The following is a 16,402-nucleotide window of genomic DNA, read 5'->3' on the forward strand; positions in this document are numbered from 1 at the left end:
CAGTATACACACTTCACTCACATACGCACAATACACTCCAATATACACACTACACTCACATAAAAATTACACTCACATACACTTGCATAAACCGAAAGGTTGCAAGATCGAATCCCCGAGCTGACAATTTCAAAATCTGCCGTTCTGCCCCTGAACAAGGCAGTTAACCCACTGTTCCTAGGCCATCATTGAAAATAAGAATTTCTTCTTAACTGACTTGCCTAGTTAAATTAAGGTAAAATAAATAAACATACATTTACACATACTGGAGGTTAAACACTACACCACATACTGTAGTAGACAAACAAGCCCATACAATACTGTAGTAGACAAACAAGCCCATACACATACTGTAGTAGACAAACAAGCCCATACACATACTGTAATAGACAAACAAGCCCATACACATACTGTATACAGAGCATCAAACACATTTACATTACATTTTAGTCGTTTAGCAGACACTCTTATCCAGAGCGACTTACAGTAGTGAATGCATACATTTCATTTCATGCATTTCTTTTTTTGTACTGGCCCCCCGTGGGAATCAAACCCACAACCCTGGCGTTGCACACACCATGCTGGCGTTGCAAACACCATGCTCTACCAACTGAGCCACAGGGAAGACAGACCACTAAGAAGACAAACACTACGTCCTCCACACTGTACACCCTGTTCTGTTACTGTACACATGCATTACAATATATTTCACCTCTCACCCTTTCTCTCTCTCTCCCACATATTTGCCAACTGTTTAAATAGGCTGTATTTTCTTTCCCTGTCATCTGCTTGTACTGTATATAAACATGTTTAAATGGATTGCAGCACTTTATGTTTGTTATTTATGTTTGTGTGTTGTTATATAGCCTGCGACAGAACCATTTACCTTGGGTATCAATAAAGTTAATTAATTTTCACTTGAAATTACCCCCCCTCTCTCTCTCACTCTCTCCCTCCAGTTGGAGAACCACTACAGTCCCAACTGTTCGTTCTGGAATTACTCTGAGCGGTCGATGACAGGCCAGTGGTCGTCTCAGGGCTGTAGACTGCTGGACACCAACAGCACACACACCACCTGCTCCTGTTCCCACCTCACCAACTTTGCTGTGCTCATGGCCCACCACCAGCCTGATGTAGGTCCAGTGGATATTACACACACACACACACACACAGACAGACAGACACAGACACAGACACACAGGCACACACCAAGGTTATTATTATAGTAAATGAAAACCCGAAAACCATCAGCCGCCTCAATGTTGTTTTAGAGAATTTGGCAGTACGTCCTACGGGCCTCACAACCGCAGACCAGGTGTTATCACGCCAGCCCAGGACCTCCACATCCGGCTATACTGAAACTGTTATCTTTGACTCCAAATCTAACTACAATAATAAAAACCATCAAGAATTATGTTCAGTTTTAGTAATTTGGAGGCGGGGGATAGAATGGTGTTTTAAAGCTTTTTTTATAACGTTTTCAAGCTTCGGAATCTGGCGAGTCACGTTGAGATTGACTTTATAATTTAAAGGTAGACCCAGCGAGATGACGTTGCCATGAGCAGCACCACATATATTGGGCGCGTTTGAGTGGTAAGGCTAAATATACAGTGCCTTGCAAAAGTATTCATCCCCCTTGGCGTTTTTCCTATTTTGTTGCATTACAACCTGTAATTTAAATGGATTTTTATTTGGATTTCATTTAATGGACATACACAAAATAGTCCAAATTGGTGAAGTGAAATGAAAAATATAACTTGTTTCAAAAAATTCAAAAAATGTAAAACGGAAAAGTGGTGCGTGTATATGTATTCACCCACTTTGCTATGAAGTCCCTAAATAAGATCTGGTGCAACCAATTACCTTCAGAAGTCACATAATTAGTTAAATAAAGTCCACCTGTGTGCAATCTAAGTGTCACATGATCTAAGAATATATACACCTGTTCTGAAAGTCCCCACTGTCTGCAACTCCAGTAAGCAAGGGGCACCACCAAGCAAATGGCACCATGAAGACTAAGAAGCTCTCCAAACAGGTCAGGGACAAAGTTGTGGAGAAGTACAGATCAGGGTTGGGTTATAAAAAATATCAGAAACTTTGAACATCCCACAGAGCACCATTAAATCCGTTATTAAAAAATTGAAAGAATATGGCACCACAACAAACCTGCCAAGAGAGGGCCGCCCACCAAAACTCACGGACCAGGCAAGGAGGGCATTAATCAGAGAGGCAACAAAAAGACCAAAGATAACCTTGAAGGAGCTAAAGCTCCACAGCAGAGATTGGAGTATCTGTCCATAGGACCACTTTAAGCCCTACACTCCACAGAGCTGGGCTTTACGGAAGAGTGGCCAGAAAAAAAGCCATTGCTTTTTGGTGTTCGCCAAAAGGCATGTGGGAGACTTCCCAAACATATGGAAGAAGGTACTCTGGTCAGATGAGACTAAAATGTAGCTTTTTGGCCATCCAGGAAAACGCTATGTCTGGCTCAAACCCAACACCTCTCATCACCTCGAGAACCCCATCCCCACAGTGAAGCATGGTGGTGGCAGCATCATACTGTGGCGATGTTTTTCATCGGCAGGGATTGGGAAACTGGTTAGAATTGAATGAATGATGGCTGGCGCTAAATACAGGGAAATTCTTGTGGGAAACCTGTTTCAGTCTTCCAGAGATTTGAGACTGGGACAGAGGTTCACCTTCCAGCAGGACAATGACTCTAAGCATACTGCTAAAGCAACACTCGATTGGTTTAAGGGGAAACATTTAAATGTCTTGGAATGGCCTAGTCAAAGCCCAGACCTCAATCCAATTGAGATTCTGTGGTATGACTTAAAGATTGCTGTACACCAGTGGAACCCATCCAGCTTGAAGGAGCTGGAGCAGTTTTGCTTTGAAGAATGGGCAAAAATCCCAGTGGCTAGATGTGCCAAGCTTATCGAGACATACCCCAAGACACTTGCAGCTGTAATTGCTGCAAAAGGTGGCTCTACAAAGTATTGACTTTGGGGGGATGAATAGTTATGCACTCTCAAGTTTTCTTTTTTTTTCTTATTTCTTGTTTGTTTCACAATAAAAAATATTTTGTATCTTCAAAGTGGTAGGCATGTTGTGTAAATCAAATGACACAAATCCCCCAAAAATCTATTTTAATTCCAGGATGTAAGGCGAGAAAATAGGGAAAACGGCAAGGGTGGTGAATACTTTCGCAAGCCACTGTATGTGCGTGTACATTGGACTATCAACTGGTGAGAGAGCCTCAAATATCACATTATATATAAACTCAGCAAAAAAAGAAACATCCCTTTTTCAAGGACCCTGTCTTTCAAAGATAATTTGTAAAAATCCAAATAACTTCACGTATCTTCATTGTAAAGGGTTTAAACACTGTTTCCCATGCTTGAACATGCACATGTGGAACGGTCGTTAAGACACTAACAGCTTACAGATGGTAGGCAATTAGGGTCACAGTTATGAAAACGTAGGACACTAAAGAGGCCTTTCTACTGACTGAAAAATACCAAAAGAAAGATGCCCAACTGCGTGAACGTGACTTAGGCATGCTGCAAGGAGGCATGAGGATTGCAGACGTGGCCAGGGCAACAAATTGCAATGTCCATACTGTGAGACAGCGCTACAGGGGGACAGGACGGACAGCTGATCGTCCTCACAGTGGCAGACCACGTGTAACAACACCTGGACAGGATTGGTACATCCAAACATCATATCTGCTGGACAGGTACAGGATGGCAACACCAACTGCCCGAGTTCCACCAGGAACACACAATACCTCCATCAGTGCTTAGACTGTCCGCAATAGGCTGAAAGAGGCTGGACTGAGGGCTTGTAGGCCTGTTGTAAGGCAGGTCCTTACCAGACATCACCGGCAACAACGTTGCCTATGGGCACAAACCCACTGTCGCTGGACCAGACAGGACTGGCAAAAAGTGCTCTTCACTGATGAGTCGCGGTTTTGTCTCACCAGGGGTGATGGTCGGAATCGCGTTTATCATCGAAGGAATGAGCGTTACACCGAGGCCTGTACTCTGGAGAGGGACCGATTTGGAGGTGGAGGGTCCGTCATGGTCTGGGGCGGTGTGTCACAGCATCATCGGACTGAGCTTGTTGTCATTGCAGGCAATCTCAACGCTATGCGTTACAGGGAAGACTGACATTCCTGTTTTGCAGGAAATCACGCACAGAACGAGCAGTATGGCTGGTGGCATTGTCATGCTGGAGGGTCATGTCAGGATGAGCCTGCAGGAAGGGTACTACATGAGGGAAAAGGATGTGTTCTGCCATGGCCAGCGAAGAGCCCGGATCTCAATCCCATTGAGCAAGTCTGGGACCTGTTGGATCGGAGGGTGAGGGCTAGGGACATTCCCCCCAGAAATGTCCAGGAACTTGAAGGTGCCTTGGTGGAAGAGTGGGGTAACATCTCACAGCAAGAACTGGCAAATATGGTGCAGTCCATGAGGAGAAGATGCACTGCAGTACTTATTGCAGCTGGTGGCCACACCAGATGCTGATTGTTACTTTTGATTTTGACCCCCCCCCTTTGTTCAGGGACACATTATTCAATTTCTGTTAGTCACATGTCTGTGGAACTTGTTCAGTTTATGTCTCAGTTGTTGAATCTTGTTATGTTCATAAAAATATTTACACATCTTAAGTTTGCGGAAAATAAACGCAGTTGACAGTGAGAGGATGTTTATTTTTTGGGGCTGAATTTACATATACAGTATGTGAATCACGGCAAAGTGTGTTCCTGTGTCAGTCATGTCTTTGGTCACTTCCCGTGGGTCAAACAAAAACACCATAATGATTGGTTGACAATAGAGCCTCCTACAATGCAGGCAATGGCTACAGGATGAAGTTGATGAAGAGCAAATGCAGAAACTTGAAGTTGACTGCAGTCAAAACTTCATGATCTTTGACCACATGGTTTTTGTAAAGTTCATGCAGTTGTCATATAGGCACAAGTCAGACAGTTTTTATCCCCATAATGCAACACACTTTGGAAGGCTGTGACCAAAAATGGTCAACGACTTGACAAAAGTGATCAAATGTGCCCTGTTTCTGCGATAACTCTTGCACTCTTGACAACATGATAAAATATTATTACACATTACTGAATCAAGCAAGGTGTTGTAGCAAACGATGAATAAAATCGGCTTTGAACCGCTCACCCTGGCAATTTGACTGGTAAACTCATGGGTACACTCGCAATGGCTGCCTGGTATTGTGACGCAATAATTTCCGTGGTAATGTAGAATGTTCAATCAAATTATGTTAACTGATGTGGCTAATACAATGGAATATATGTTTACGTAATCTCATTAGAGCTGAATCAACAAATCACAGCACATATAATTAGGAATTTGAATACTAGAATGGACATGAACCTTGTTATGATTGGATAAAGATCAGCCATTTTGGTAAGGGAGTTGGTCAAGTGCGATAAGATATTGTGTAAAATAATGAATTTTAAGAATTTATCTGCACTGTATGTTTGTTAGCCAGCTAGCCATCCAATTGTAGAGGAATTATTCCATTAATGTTTCAAAGTAACTGCCAATATTCCAACATTCTATTCAAACAATGCAGTCAATCCACATCCATAAACTTGCTGAAATTAGTTGCTGATGGAACGTTGAGGGTTTATTAAATAGCCCCTCTAGTAATTTAACAGGATCTCTATGACATAGCACATATTGATGGCATCTACTAGATAACACACCCACAGTCATAATTATGACTAAACTCCACCCATTCCTACAATATCCCCACCCATTTCTACAACTTCTCAAAACAGGAAGTAAAAGCAGGAAGTAAATTCATAGACATAGCTGTGCATGCAAGGACTGACCATGCATGATATCCAAATTATAGTTTTAACCATGTTTTTTATGCTATACATTGTTTGTTTACATTTACTTTGTTTACAAACAGAATAAACAAGCTTGTTTTTGAAGTCTTGATGGGCCACGACAGTTGAACTAAGCTAATTTATAAGTTATAGTCTTCAAGAATCAATGGGTGCATGTCATTCATTTTCAAGGCAAAAAATGTATGTAGCAACTGCTGATTGCCCCTTTAAACTAAATAAAAACTAGTAAAATGAATGTGAAACTAACTGAAACTAAACTGAATTTGAAACAATATTCTTCAAACTAATAGATATAAAAACAAATATAAAACACTAAACTACAATAACCTTGGCACACACACACACACATACATGCAAACACACGTACACACAAACACACACATGCATGTAAACACACACACACACACTTACTCAAACTACTCTCTCTTTCTCCTTCAATCTCTCTCTCTCTCTCTCTCTTTATTTCTCCCTCCCACGCACTCACACTTACAAATTCATGTCCTGCAACTCTGACTGACATTCACTTGAATGTGAATGTCATGTATTTTTTCAGGATGTCTCGTCTCCTTGTCTCTACATTTTAGCTGAATGTGAATACATTTACAAATATAAACTCTCTCTCTCACTCTCACCCTGTCCCTTCTTGTCTTTCTCCTTGTCTCCCATCATTACTACCTCCCATCCCTTTCGTCCCTATATCTGTCTCCCCTCAACTCACCTTTCTTCTTCCTCTTCTCCCCCATTTCTCTCCCCCACCCCTATTCCTCCCTCTCCATCCCCACCATCCCTCTCTCCACAGTACCCTGGGAGGATGCACGAGTTGATCCTGTTTGTGATCACCTGGGTGGGTATAGTGATCAGCCTGGTGTGCCTGGCTATCTGCATCTCTACCTTTTGCTTCCTGCGGGGCCTGCAGACCGACCGCAACACCATCCACAAGAACCTCTGCATCAATCTCTTCATCGCAGAGCTCCTCTTCCTTATCGGCATCGACAAGACCCAATACCACGTGAGTAGGGGAGGGGAGAGGGAGAGAGGGACATGTAGCCTGGTTCCAGATCTGTTTATGCTCTCTTGTTAAGTCATAAAGACATTATCATGTGGCATGTGAAATAACTGATCTGGGGCCAGGCTAGGGGACAAGTGCCTCGTACATGGAACACCTAATACAGGACAGAGAGACGTCTGCCTCGCACTTGGAACACCATCAGAGAGACTAAAGGGGAAGTGCTTTTCATTATGGACCATGAGAATGAAAAGGTCCTCCATTGTAGGGCTTGAATGACCCTATGCTGTCCATTTCTGGATCTTACTCACCTTCCTTTGCTATTTTCCCTTTCTCTTTCACTCCTTTTCACCCCTCTGTTTTTTAAATCTCTCTTTTTATTTTATTTTATTTTACTCTCCTTCTCATTCTTTCTCTCTCTCACTCCCTGACCTCCCTCTGTCTCCCTCTGTCTCTTTCTCCTTCTCTCTCTGTCTCTCAGATTGCCTGTCCTATCTTTGCTGGGCTGCTTCACTTCTTCTTCCTGGCTGCATTCTCCTGGATGTGTCTGGAGGGGGTGCAGCTCTATCTGTTGCTGGTGGAGGTGTTTGAGAGCGAGTACTCCCGCAAGAAGTACTACTACCTGTGTGGCTACTGCTTCCCAGCTCTGGTGGTGGGCATCTCGGCAGCCATAGACTACCGGAGCTATGGGACCAAGAAAGCGTACGTGTGAAGCAGTCCCTTTTCACCTGTAGATTGAGAGACAGGATTATGCTAGTTTAGAGTGCCTAGACTATTCCCCTAACAGGGAATGTAATATGGAGTGTAGTGTGAAGAGGATTGTTCTCTTTCTTTGTCTTCCCCCCATGGACATGGGTTTTGAACAGAGTTAGCCGAAGCCTGCTGATTAGCTTCTATAAGATATCCTCCGAGACAGGGGATGAGTGTGTCTGTGTGATGTGTGATGTGTGATTTGTGTGTGTGTGTGTGTGTGTGTGTGTGTGTGTGTGTGTGTGTGTGTGTGTGTGTGTGTGTGTGTGTGTGTGTGTGTGTGTGTGTGTGTGTGTGTGTGTGTGTGTGTGTGTGTGTGTGTGTGTGCGCGCATGGGTGCATGTGTGCGAGTGTGACTGTGATATTTGAATATTTTCCTATGTCCCATGTCTAGGTGCTGGTTGCGGGTGGATAACTACTTCATCTGGAGCTTCATTGGCCCTGTTTCTTTTGTTATTATGGTACAGTCATTCACTATGATGCTATTATGACCCACTGTATTCAAATTGTTGTTCATTCAGGCTACTTACTTATTTACTTAATCCTCTTAGTTCCTGGAGGAACATAGGGCCTGTACTAAAGGCTAACTTCACAAATATTACAACAATTTAAGACCAGAGTGTGTTCTAGGATTCCACCTAATGTGTTGTAGAGGTGTGTAACCTTTGACCTTTCCGATAGCTGAACCTGGTGTTCCTCATGATCACCGTGCACAAGATGACCCGCAACTCCTCCGCCCTAAAACCTGACTCCAGTCGCCTCGACAACATCAAGTGAGTCCCTCTCAGCAGAGGTTAGGGGTCAGTGAAGCCTCCCAGGTCATGTGATCAGGGCATTGGCTGTATCAATGAGACATGGGTTGGAAATCTGAAAAAATGGGAAAAGCAGAATAATGTTTGTCATATTGTCCAGACTGGTTACATAGTAAATGTAAATCCAGGACACTTAAATTAGTATAATATGGTATGTTTGGTATGGTTACATAAGACAGAAGGTTACTTAAGGCAAAAACAAAAGTAGGGTGGTTGGTCGGGGTTGATGGGTGGACAAATAACATAAACGTCTAGCAACCCAAAGGTTGAGTGTTTGAATCTCATCACGGACAACTTTAGCTAATTAACAACTTTACAACTAGTTACTACTTTTTAGCTGCATTGCAACTACTTAGCATGTTAGCTAACCCTTCCCCTTCCCCTTCCCCTAACCTTAACCCTTTTAGTTAACCCTTCATCTAACTCTAACCTTAACCCTTTTAGCTAACCCTAACCTTAACCCTTTTAACTAACCCTAACCTTAACCCGTTAACCTAACTCCTATCCTTAACCCTAAATCCTTAACCTTAAATGCTAACTTCAAGAGCTAGCTAATGTTAGCATTAGCCTCCTAGCTAACGTTAGCAACAACAAATTGGAATTCATAACATATCATATGTTTTGAAATGATGGAGATCCACAAATGAAAACATACCATACGAGACGTAACATATCATACTAAATTTAGTATCTCAGATTTACATACAGTATAATACGAAATGCTCTGAGACCACGTTGTATTGTCATAACAATGAGTCATTTTCAAAGCAGATATTTAAGATAGTAGGTTCAAAGCCGGTACAGTTGAGATACATGCATCTTAAGGCAAAATAGCCATGCTGGATAGCGGGTTGACTTTGGTCTGTGTGAGTGGTTTCGTTGTGATGCTAAGCTAACGTTAGCATGCCCTCTCCTCCCCAGGTCATGGGCTATTGGGGCCATCGCCCTGCTGTTCCTGCTAGGTCTGACCTGGTCCTTCGGCCTCCTCTTCATCAACGAGAACACGGTCATCATGGCCTACCTCTTCACCACCTTCAACGCCTTCCAGGGCATGTTCATCTTCATCTTCCACTGCGCCCTGCAGAAAAAGGTAACTCAAACACTCACATATCTAAAAGTGACCTTTTCTATTGAGTAAACTAAGCATAACCTTTTAAATAGACATGATGGAATATAATTACAATCTGCAGCCTGATTTATGTTGTTACTTTCCCTTAATAATTCCTGTGAGAAGGAGGTGATTATTTAACCAAATTTTAATTAAACAGGGTAATTATGCACGGTACATCACTAGGTGCACTATTCAGAGCTCTGTCTATTTGAAATGTTAATTTGCTCAAAGCATGTATGTCTTTGCGTGATGAAAATCTTGCCCTAAAAGGTCTGAGTCCATATGTTCAGAATGAAAAATCCATAAATGTATAATTCTTGTGTAATTTATATTTCAAGGCTACATTGAGGTTTTTCTTTAGCTGTTTTAGGCTATCTGGCATTAGCCTTAGGGCCTAACTGTACATGCACCAATAGCGTACATGACAATCGGAAGATTATTTTGGGAACGGGTAGAAAAAGTTAACTTTGACCCACGGAGGCAAAAATAGCAATGTCAGAGTTTAATTCAAGAGAAAAGCTGCAAAATGGAGAGTTGAAAATAAAAAGAAGGGAGGGCCAGAAAAGTTATGTTTGTGAAAGATTTGAAGTGGTAAAAGAGGATGATAGCAGTGCTGGCTATGTTATGTGTGATGATTGTGAGGCACTATACAAATTCGACAGTCACAAGACGAGGACTTCAAATAGGCCTATGGCACGTCAAGGGAACTGTAGCCTACTGTTCAGATGGGTTAAATGGAAACGGAAATCTGGACACTGACTCTAGGTCTATAACCTCTCACATAGTCTTAATATTAACTCCTGCAGAATTAAGCATTTCTTGTAGTAAAATGATACAACAAATGTAGGCTACATTTTGATTCTGGAACAGGAGTGGAGAAATATGATTTCTTTCAGCATCTTGAGAGAATGCGAATGAGCAGTTAGACACTGTCTGTAAAGGTGCTCTCTTTATCAACATCATAAAAGCTGATAGTATTTCAACCACATAAAATATGCATCCAAGCCGAACTGAAATCTTAACAGAAATATGTTGGGTCGTTTTCACAGCTTACAACCGGTCAAACTGATGTAATTTGGAAATGTACTTTATTTTTTTTGTTATTGCATTTTCTCCCCGGTCCCTAAACATCTTTCCTCCATGAAAGAAGCAGCGATGACAGAGAAAACTTTAGCCTACCGATATTAACTAGATTGAAGGATTCATTCTATCAATTTATGATCTTATTCTGGTGAGCAATGGTTTATTTAGTCTTCTAAGTCAACATATAATGACAGAAGAGAAGGTGCATGTATCTAGTTGTAGACAAGATGACTAACTAATAGCCTACCAAAATGTCAAAAATTATAAGCAGAAACATATCTAAATCACGCAACAACAAAAAGTCTTGCACCCCCTGTCAAAAAATCGTTCCGCCATCTTTGACTGTAGCCTACAGCATATTTTCTATATTAACGGGTTAGGGTCCGGTGCAGATTTTCACTTTATCACATATAGTTGGGCGGTTGAGGATGGGTTATTAGCAATTATTGGCAGGTGAATAAACAGCTGACTCGCGCACCACTAGTGTGTATGTATGCGAGTCTACTGCTTACATGCGTGTGTCTAAGCTATGTTTGCCCTCTCTCCATACAGGTCCATAAGGAGTACAGTAAGTGTCTGCGTCACTCGTACTGCTGCAGCCGTACCTCCACCACCAGCTCCCACGGCTCCCTGAAGAACTCTGCCCTGCGTGCCAACAACCGCTACTACACTGGCAACCAGGCCCGCCACGCTGCCGCACACAGACAGGTCAGTGAACGGACATACACACACGCACAGACACAACCGCACACACACCACAAACACATACACACACACACACACACACACACGTGCACGCATGCATGCATACACACACAGACTCTAAGGGACTACATGGGTGCACACACAGGCCACATCATGCCATACACAAACCCACAGATTACGGGTACATGCACCAATCTACAAAGTGTAGGCCTGTCCCATACCTAATTATCTTTGACAACACTCCAAACACACACACACACACACAATACACTCTCAGTCTACAGTTGACATACCGGCTATCACACGCTTCACAAATCTAATCAGAAACCTTCATCTCTATTTGGATCTACCACGTCTCAATCTGATGTTGTTTATCTGCGTGCATTAACTTGTTTATGTTAGTATGCCTGTTGCGTGAGCTTATTTACTTCATGTATCTCTGGTAGCATGTATGTATTTGCTTAGTAGTTTTAGACAGATCCATGCAAGCTTGGCAATGTTACAGCCTCACATAGTTACAATATCATATCATATTGTTTATTCCTGTCTGTCTGTCTATCTATCTGTCTGTCTGTCTTTTTAATTCCTGTCTGTCTGTCTTGTTTTGCTTCACTGTGTGCTTTTCTTCTCCGGCGTTCCAGAGCCGGATCCGCAGGATGTGGAACGACACGGTTCGGAAGCAGACGGAATCTTCCTTCATGGCGGGAGACATCAACAGTACTCCTTCACTCAACCGTGGTGAGACTCCCCACCCCCTTAACCCCCCTCTAACCCCCCTGCTGTCCCCCTCTCCAATCACGCACACCTCTATGGCAGGCTCATCAGAACTGACAGACAGACAGGCACAACGAAGTAGGAGCACTGCTGAGTCTACTGTCAGAGACAGAGAGCGTGGAAGAGGAGCCAGTGTACATTGACACGAGCAATAGCCTGAGCAGCCGGTGGCATACCATCGCCGTGGCAGCCATCGTCATGGGGATCAGAATTATCTGGGAGGGAGGGAAGAGTTGATGATGACAAAGAGGTAGTCGCTAAATCAACCGTCACTCTTTATGTTAATTTCATCCATTTTCTTTTTAATGAACTGATTAGCGTACGAGCTGGCTGGGGGTAATTAGTCTTATTGAAGAGAGTGACAGGAACAAGTGAGGGAGGAGGAGAGGAGCGAGGAGAGGAGGAGAGAGTAAGAAGAGAGGAGGGGAGGGGAAGGAGATTCGCTTTCCTGGAACTAACATCATGGAGGAAAAAGTATACACTGAGTATACCAAACATTAGAAACACCTTCCTAATATCCACTCTACAAGGTGTTGAAAGGGTTCCACAGGGATGATGGCCCATGTTGACTCCAATGCTTCCCACCGTTGTGTCAAGTTGGCTGGATGTCCATTGGGTGGTGGACCATTCTTGATAAACACAGCAAACTGTTGAGCGTGAAAAACCCAGCAGTTGCAGTTCTTGACACAAACCGGTGCGCCTGGCACATGCTACCGTACCCCATACACAATCCATGTCTCAAGGCTTAAAATTCCTTCTTTAACCTGTCTCCTCTCCTTCATCTACACTGATTGAAGTGGATTTAACAAGTGACATCAATAAGCTTTCACCTGGATTCACCTGGTCAGTCTGTCATGGAAAGAGCAGGTGTTCTTAATGTTTTGTATACTCAGTTTATAGGGAAAGAGGGAGGAGGAATTGAGGGATAGAGGGAGCTGGGATAAAGAGAAGAGGGATAGGTGAAGGACGGATAGAGGAGGGATAGAGCTAGAGGGAGAAACGCTAAACAAAGGTGCTGCCAAGTGCGAAGTCCTTTCTTTTCCCGAGCGTTTGAAAAAGTTTGTCATTGTTGGCAGAAAGCGAAAGATGGCCGCTCCATTCGAAAGACAGAGAGAAAGAACGAGAGAGCGAGAAATAAAGAGAAGGAGAGACGCTATCATGGAGAATAATTAAATGGGACGAATCTCGACGAGAGCCGCTGTCTTCGTTGTTATCGCTGGCATCTCTTATCTCTTTGATTTCCCCACTTAACTTCTTTATCAACTTGTTTCTCTTCAGACAATAGTGATCTGTCCAGGAGACAAGGCGTGATGAGGCTTCCTCCTCTCTGAATGAAGCTCCCCAGCTTCCCAGTGCCTGGCCTACTTTCTCTCTCCAACACTTAAAAGTTATTGTTTTTAAATTGTCGACAGGATATTCTTCCGAGGTGTTTCTGGTGTGGAGAGAGACAGGGACGAGAGAGCGAGAGAGAGAGAGAGAATGAGAGAGGGGATAAAAGAGTGACTGTGTGCGTGAGGTAGAAAGCAAGAGAAAGAATTGGAGAGTGAGTGAATGAGGGAGTTGATGGGTGAACGAACTAACAAAGAAATGAAAGAATGTGAGTGTTTTAGTGTTAAATTCTCTCTGTGAATTTCTGTCTTTCTCATTGTCTCTGTGATGAATGGTTTGGTTGAGACCTGATGGTTGTACTTCGCCTTAGACCACTCTCCGTCATGCTGTCCTATTTTTAATTTCATGGCATTTCTATTCGACCGCCTGGGGCTGAAGCCATACATGGGCATTACAGAACATTCTCAATGTTCCATTTCTTTGAATTATATTTGTCTAAAGGTGGCATTCGCATTTCACTGTGAAATGAACTGTGTTTCAATGACTGCACTCTCTGACTACGTAATGATATGCATTAGTATTCCCCCTTCGACTACGTTGTAAGATACAGAACAATATTCCAAATGGCAACACTGCCTGCAAACAGAACCTTTCCGCTGGAAATGTATTTTACTCAAAGGTTACAATAGCAAGGTAAAAACATTCAGGGGTGTACTGTTAAATGCATTACCCTGTAGAACATTACTGTGACATATATATTCCTATCTATTTGAATATAAATATAACATATTTTTTAATAACCTGTCAATGGCCTGTATTACTATGTATAATGTTAATTATGTATTATGTATAATATTCATGATGTATTATATTTTGAGGCATTGTTATCACATTTATACAGTGCCTCTAATTATATTGTCTGTTATATTTTTGTATTATCATATCAAATGTTGTTAATATACCAAAACAAACCTAAAAAGATGTTTATGGTAAAGTAGATGTTTATGGTAAAGTAGATGTTTATGGTAAAGTAGATGTTTATGGTAAAGTTGATGTTTATGGTAAAGTAGATGTTTATGGTAAAGTAGATGTTTATGGTAAAGTAGATGTTTAGGGTAAAATAGATGCTTATGGTAAAGTAGATGTTTATGGTAAAATAGATGTTTATGGTAAAGTAGATGTTTATGGTAAAGTAGATGTTTATGGTAAAGTAGATGTTATGGTAAAGTAGATGTTTATGGTAAAGTAGATGTTTATGCTAAAGTAGATGTTTATGGTAAAGTTGATGTTTATGGTAAAGTAGATGTTTATGGTAAAGTAGATGTTTATGGTAAAGTAGATGTTTAGGGTAAAATAGATGTTTATGGTAAAGTAGATGTTTATGGTAAAGTAGATGTTATGGTAAAGTCGATATTTATGGTAAAGTAGATGTTTATGGTAAAGTAGATGTTTATGGTAAAGTAGATGTTTATGGTAAAGTAGATGTTTATGTTTTATGATATGTCTCTTTCTCTTAGCCACCATGGGAAACCACCTCCTGACCAACCCAGTGTTACAGACTCGTACCGGCACCTCTCCCTACAACACCCTACTGGCTGAGAGCTTCACTCCCCCTTCTCCTGGGGTCTTCAACTCCACCGGTAAGTAAACCTTAGTATGTATGTGTGTGTGTGTGTGTGTGTGTGTGTGTGTGTGTGTGTGTGTGTGTGTGTGTGTGTGTGTGTGTGTGTGTGTGTGTGTGTGTGTGTGTGTGTGTGTGTGTGTGTGTGTGTGTGTGTGTGTACGTCCATAGTGCGTGTGCTTCTGCATATTATGCAAATATATTTTCTTGTTTTTTTGTGTCTAAATATTTTTCTGTCTGTTAGTCTTTTTATGCCTCATTGTGTATGGAGGATGAAAAAAGTGTGTGTGTGTGTGTGTTTCACTGGTGGTGAGTGTATGTATCTGTCAGACGGATTCAGCAGTAGAGAGAGAGAGAGCCGTGCCAACTGCCTAGCCATCTGGCCAGGTCTCTAATCCTGCCTTGTTGATATGAAGAAGCAGAAATTGATTAGAAGTAAAGCTTCATCTGTGACTGAAGGAGAAATCTTGGGGACAGCTTCCCTTCTCAGACTCTCCCCAGAGTAAATGTGTCACATCCAGTTGTAATGCTGTGATAATTCACTGAGAACAGCAGCAGACAGCGGTGGCTAGAGTGATTGGGACAGTGGACTCCATTCAGATTCATGTATCTGATTTGTTCGGGTTTAAGGAGCATTTTGATTGTAGGATTTAGATACTATAAATACACTGAGTATACAAAACATTAAGAACCTGCTCTTTCCATGACATAGACTGACCAGGTGAATCCAGGTGAAAGCTATGATCCCTTATTGATGTCACCTGTTAAATCCACTTCAATCAGTGTAGATGAAGGGGAGGAGACAGGTTAAAGAAGGAGACAATTGAGACATGGATTGTGTATGTGTGTCATTCAGAGGGTGAATGGACAAGACAAATTATTTAAGTGCCTTTGAACAGGGTATGGTAGTAGGTGCCAGGCGTATCGGTTTGGAACTCAATATTAGGAATGTGTCCTTAATGTTTTGTACACTCGGTGTATATACTGTTGAAGTCGGAAGTCTACATACACTTAGGTTGGAGTCATAAAAACTCATTTTTCAACCACTCCACACATTTCTTCTTAACTTCTTAACAAACTATAGTTTTGGAAATGTGCACAAGTCATTTTTCCAACAATTGTTTACAGACAGATTATTTCACTTATAACTCACTGTATCACAATTCCAGTGGGTCAGAAGTTTACATACACTAAGTTGACTGTGCCTTTAAACAGCTTGGAAAATTCCAGAAAATGATGTAATGGCTTTAGAAGCTTCTGGTAGGCTAATTGACATCATTTGAGTCAATTGGAGGTGTACCTGTGGATGTATTTCAAGGCT

At 42.0% G+C, this 16,402-nt stretch overlaps 1 protein-coding gene across 2 annotated transcripts in view; it reads left to right on the top strand.

Annotated features, from left to right (window-relative positions):
• LOC106593982 (adhesion G protein-coupled receptor L1-like) overlaps positions 1–16,402 on the top strand; it is a 44,677-nt gene that overhangs the window by 22,402 nt on the left and 5,873 nt on the right. For both annotated transcript variants that reach the window (XM_045720054.1, XM_045720055.1), the window contains 9 exons: positions 960–1,133; positions 6,690–6,899; positions 7,378–7,598; positions 8,041–8,107; positions 8,328–8,419; positions 9,380–9,548; positions 11,205–11,360; positions 11,999–12,095; positions 14,978–15,100. In XM_045720054.1, coding sequence (XP_045576010.1) covers positions 960–1,133; positions 6,690–6,899; positions 7,378–7,598; positions 8,041–8,107; positions 8,328–8,419; positions 9,380–9,548; positions 11,205–11,360; positions 11,999–12,095; positions 14,978–15,100 — 1,309 coding nt within the window. The remainder of the gene's footprint in view (positions 1–959; positions 1,134–6,689; positions 6,900–7,377; positions 7,599–8,040; positions 8,108–8,327; positions 8,420–9,379; positions 9,549–11,204; positions 11,361–11,998; positions 12,096–14,977; positions 15,101–16,402) is intronic.

This window comes from Salmo salar, chromosome ssa06 (genome assembly GCF_905237065.1).
Source record: "Salmo salar chromosome ssa06, Ssal_v3.1, whole genome shotgun sequence".
NCBI classification, from domain to species: Eukaryota; Metazoa; Chordata; class Actinopteri; order Salmoniformes; family Salmonidae; genus Salmo; species Salmo salar.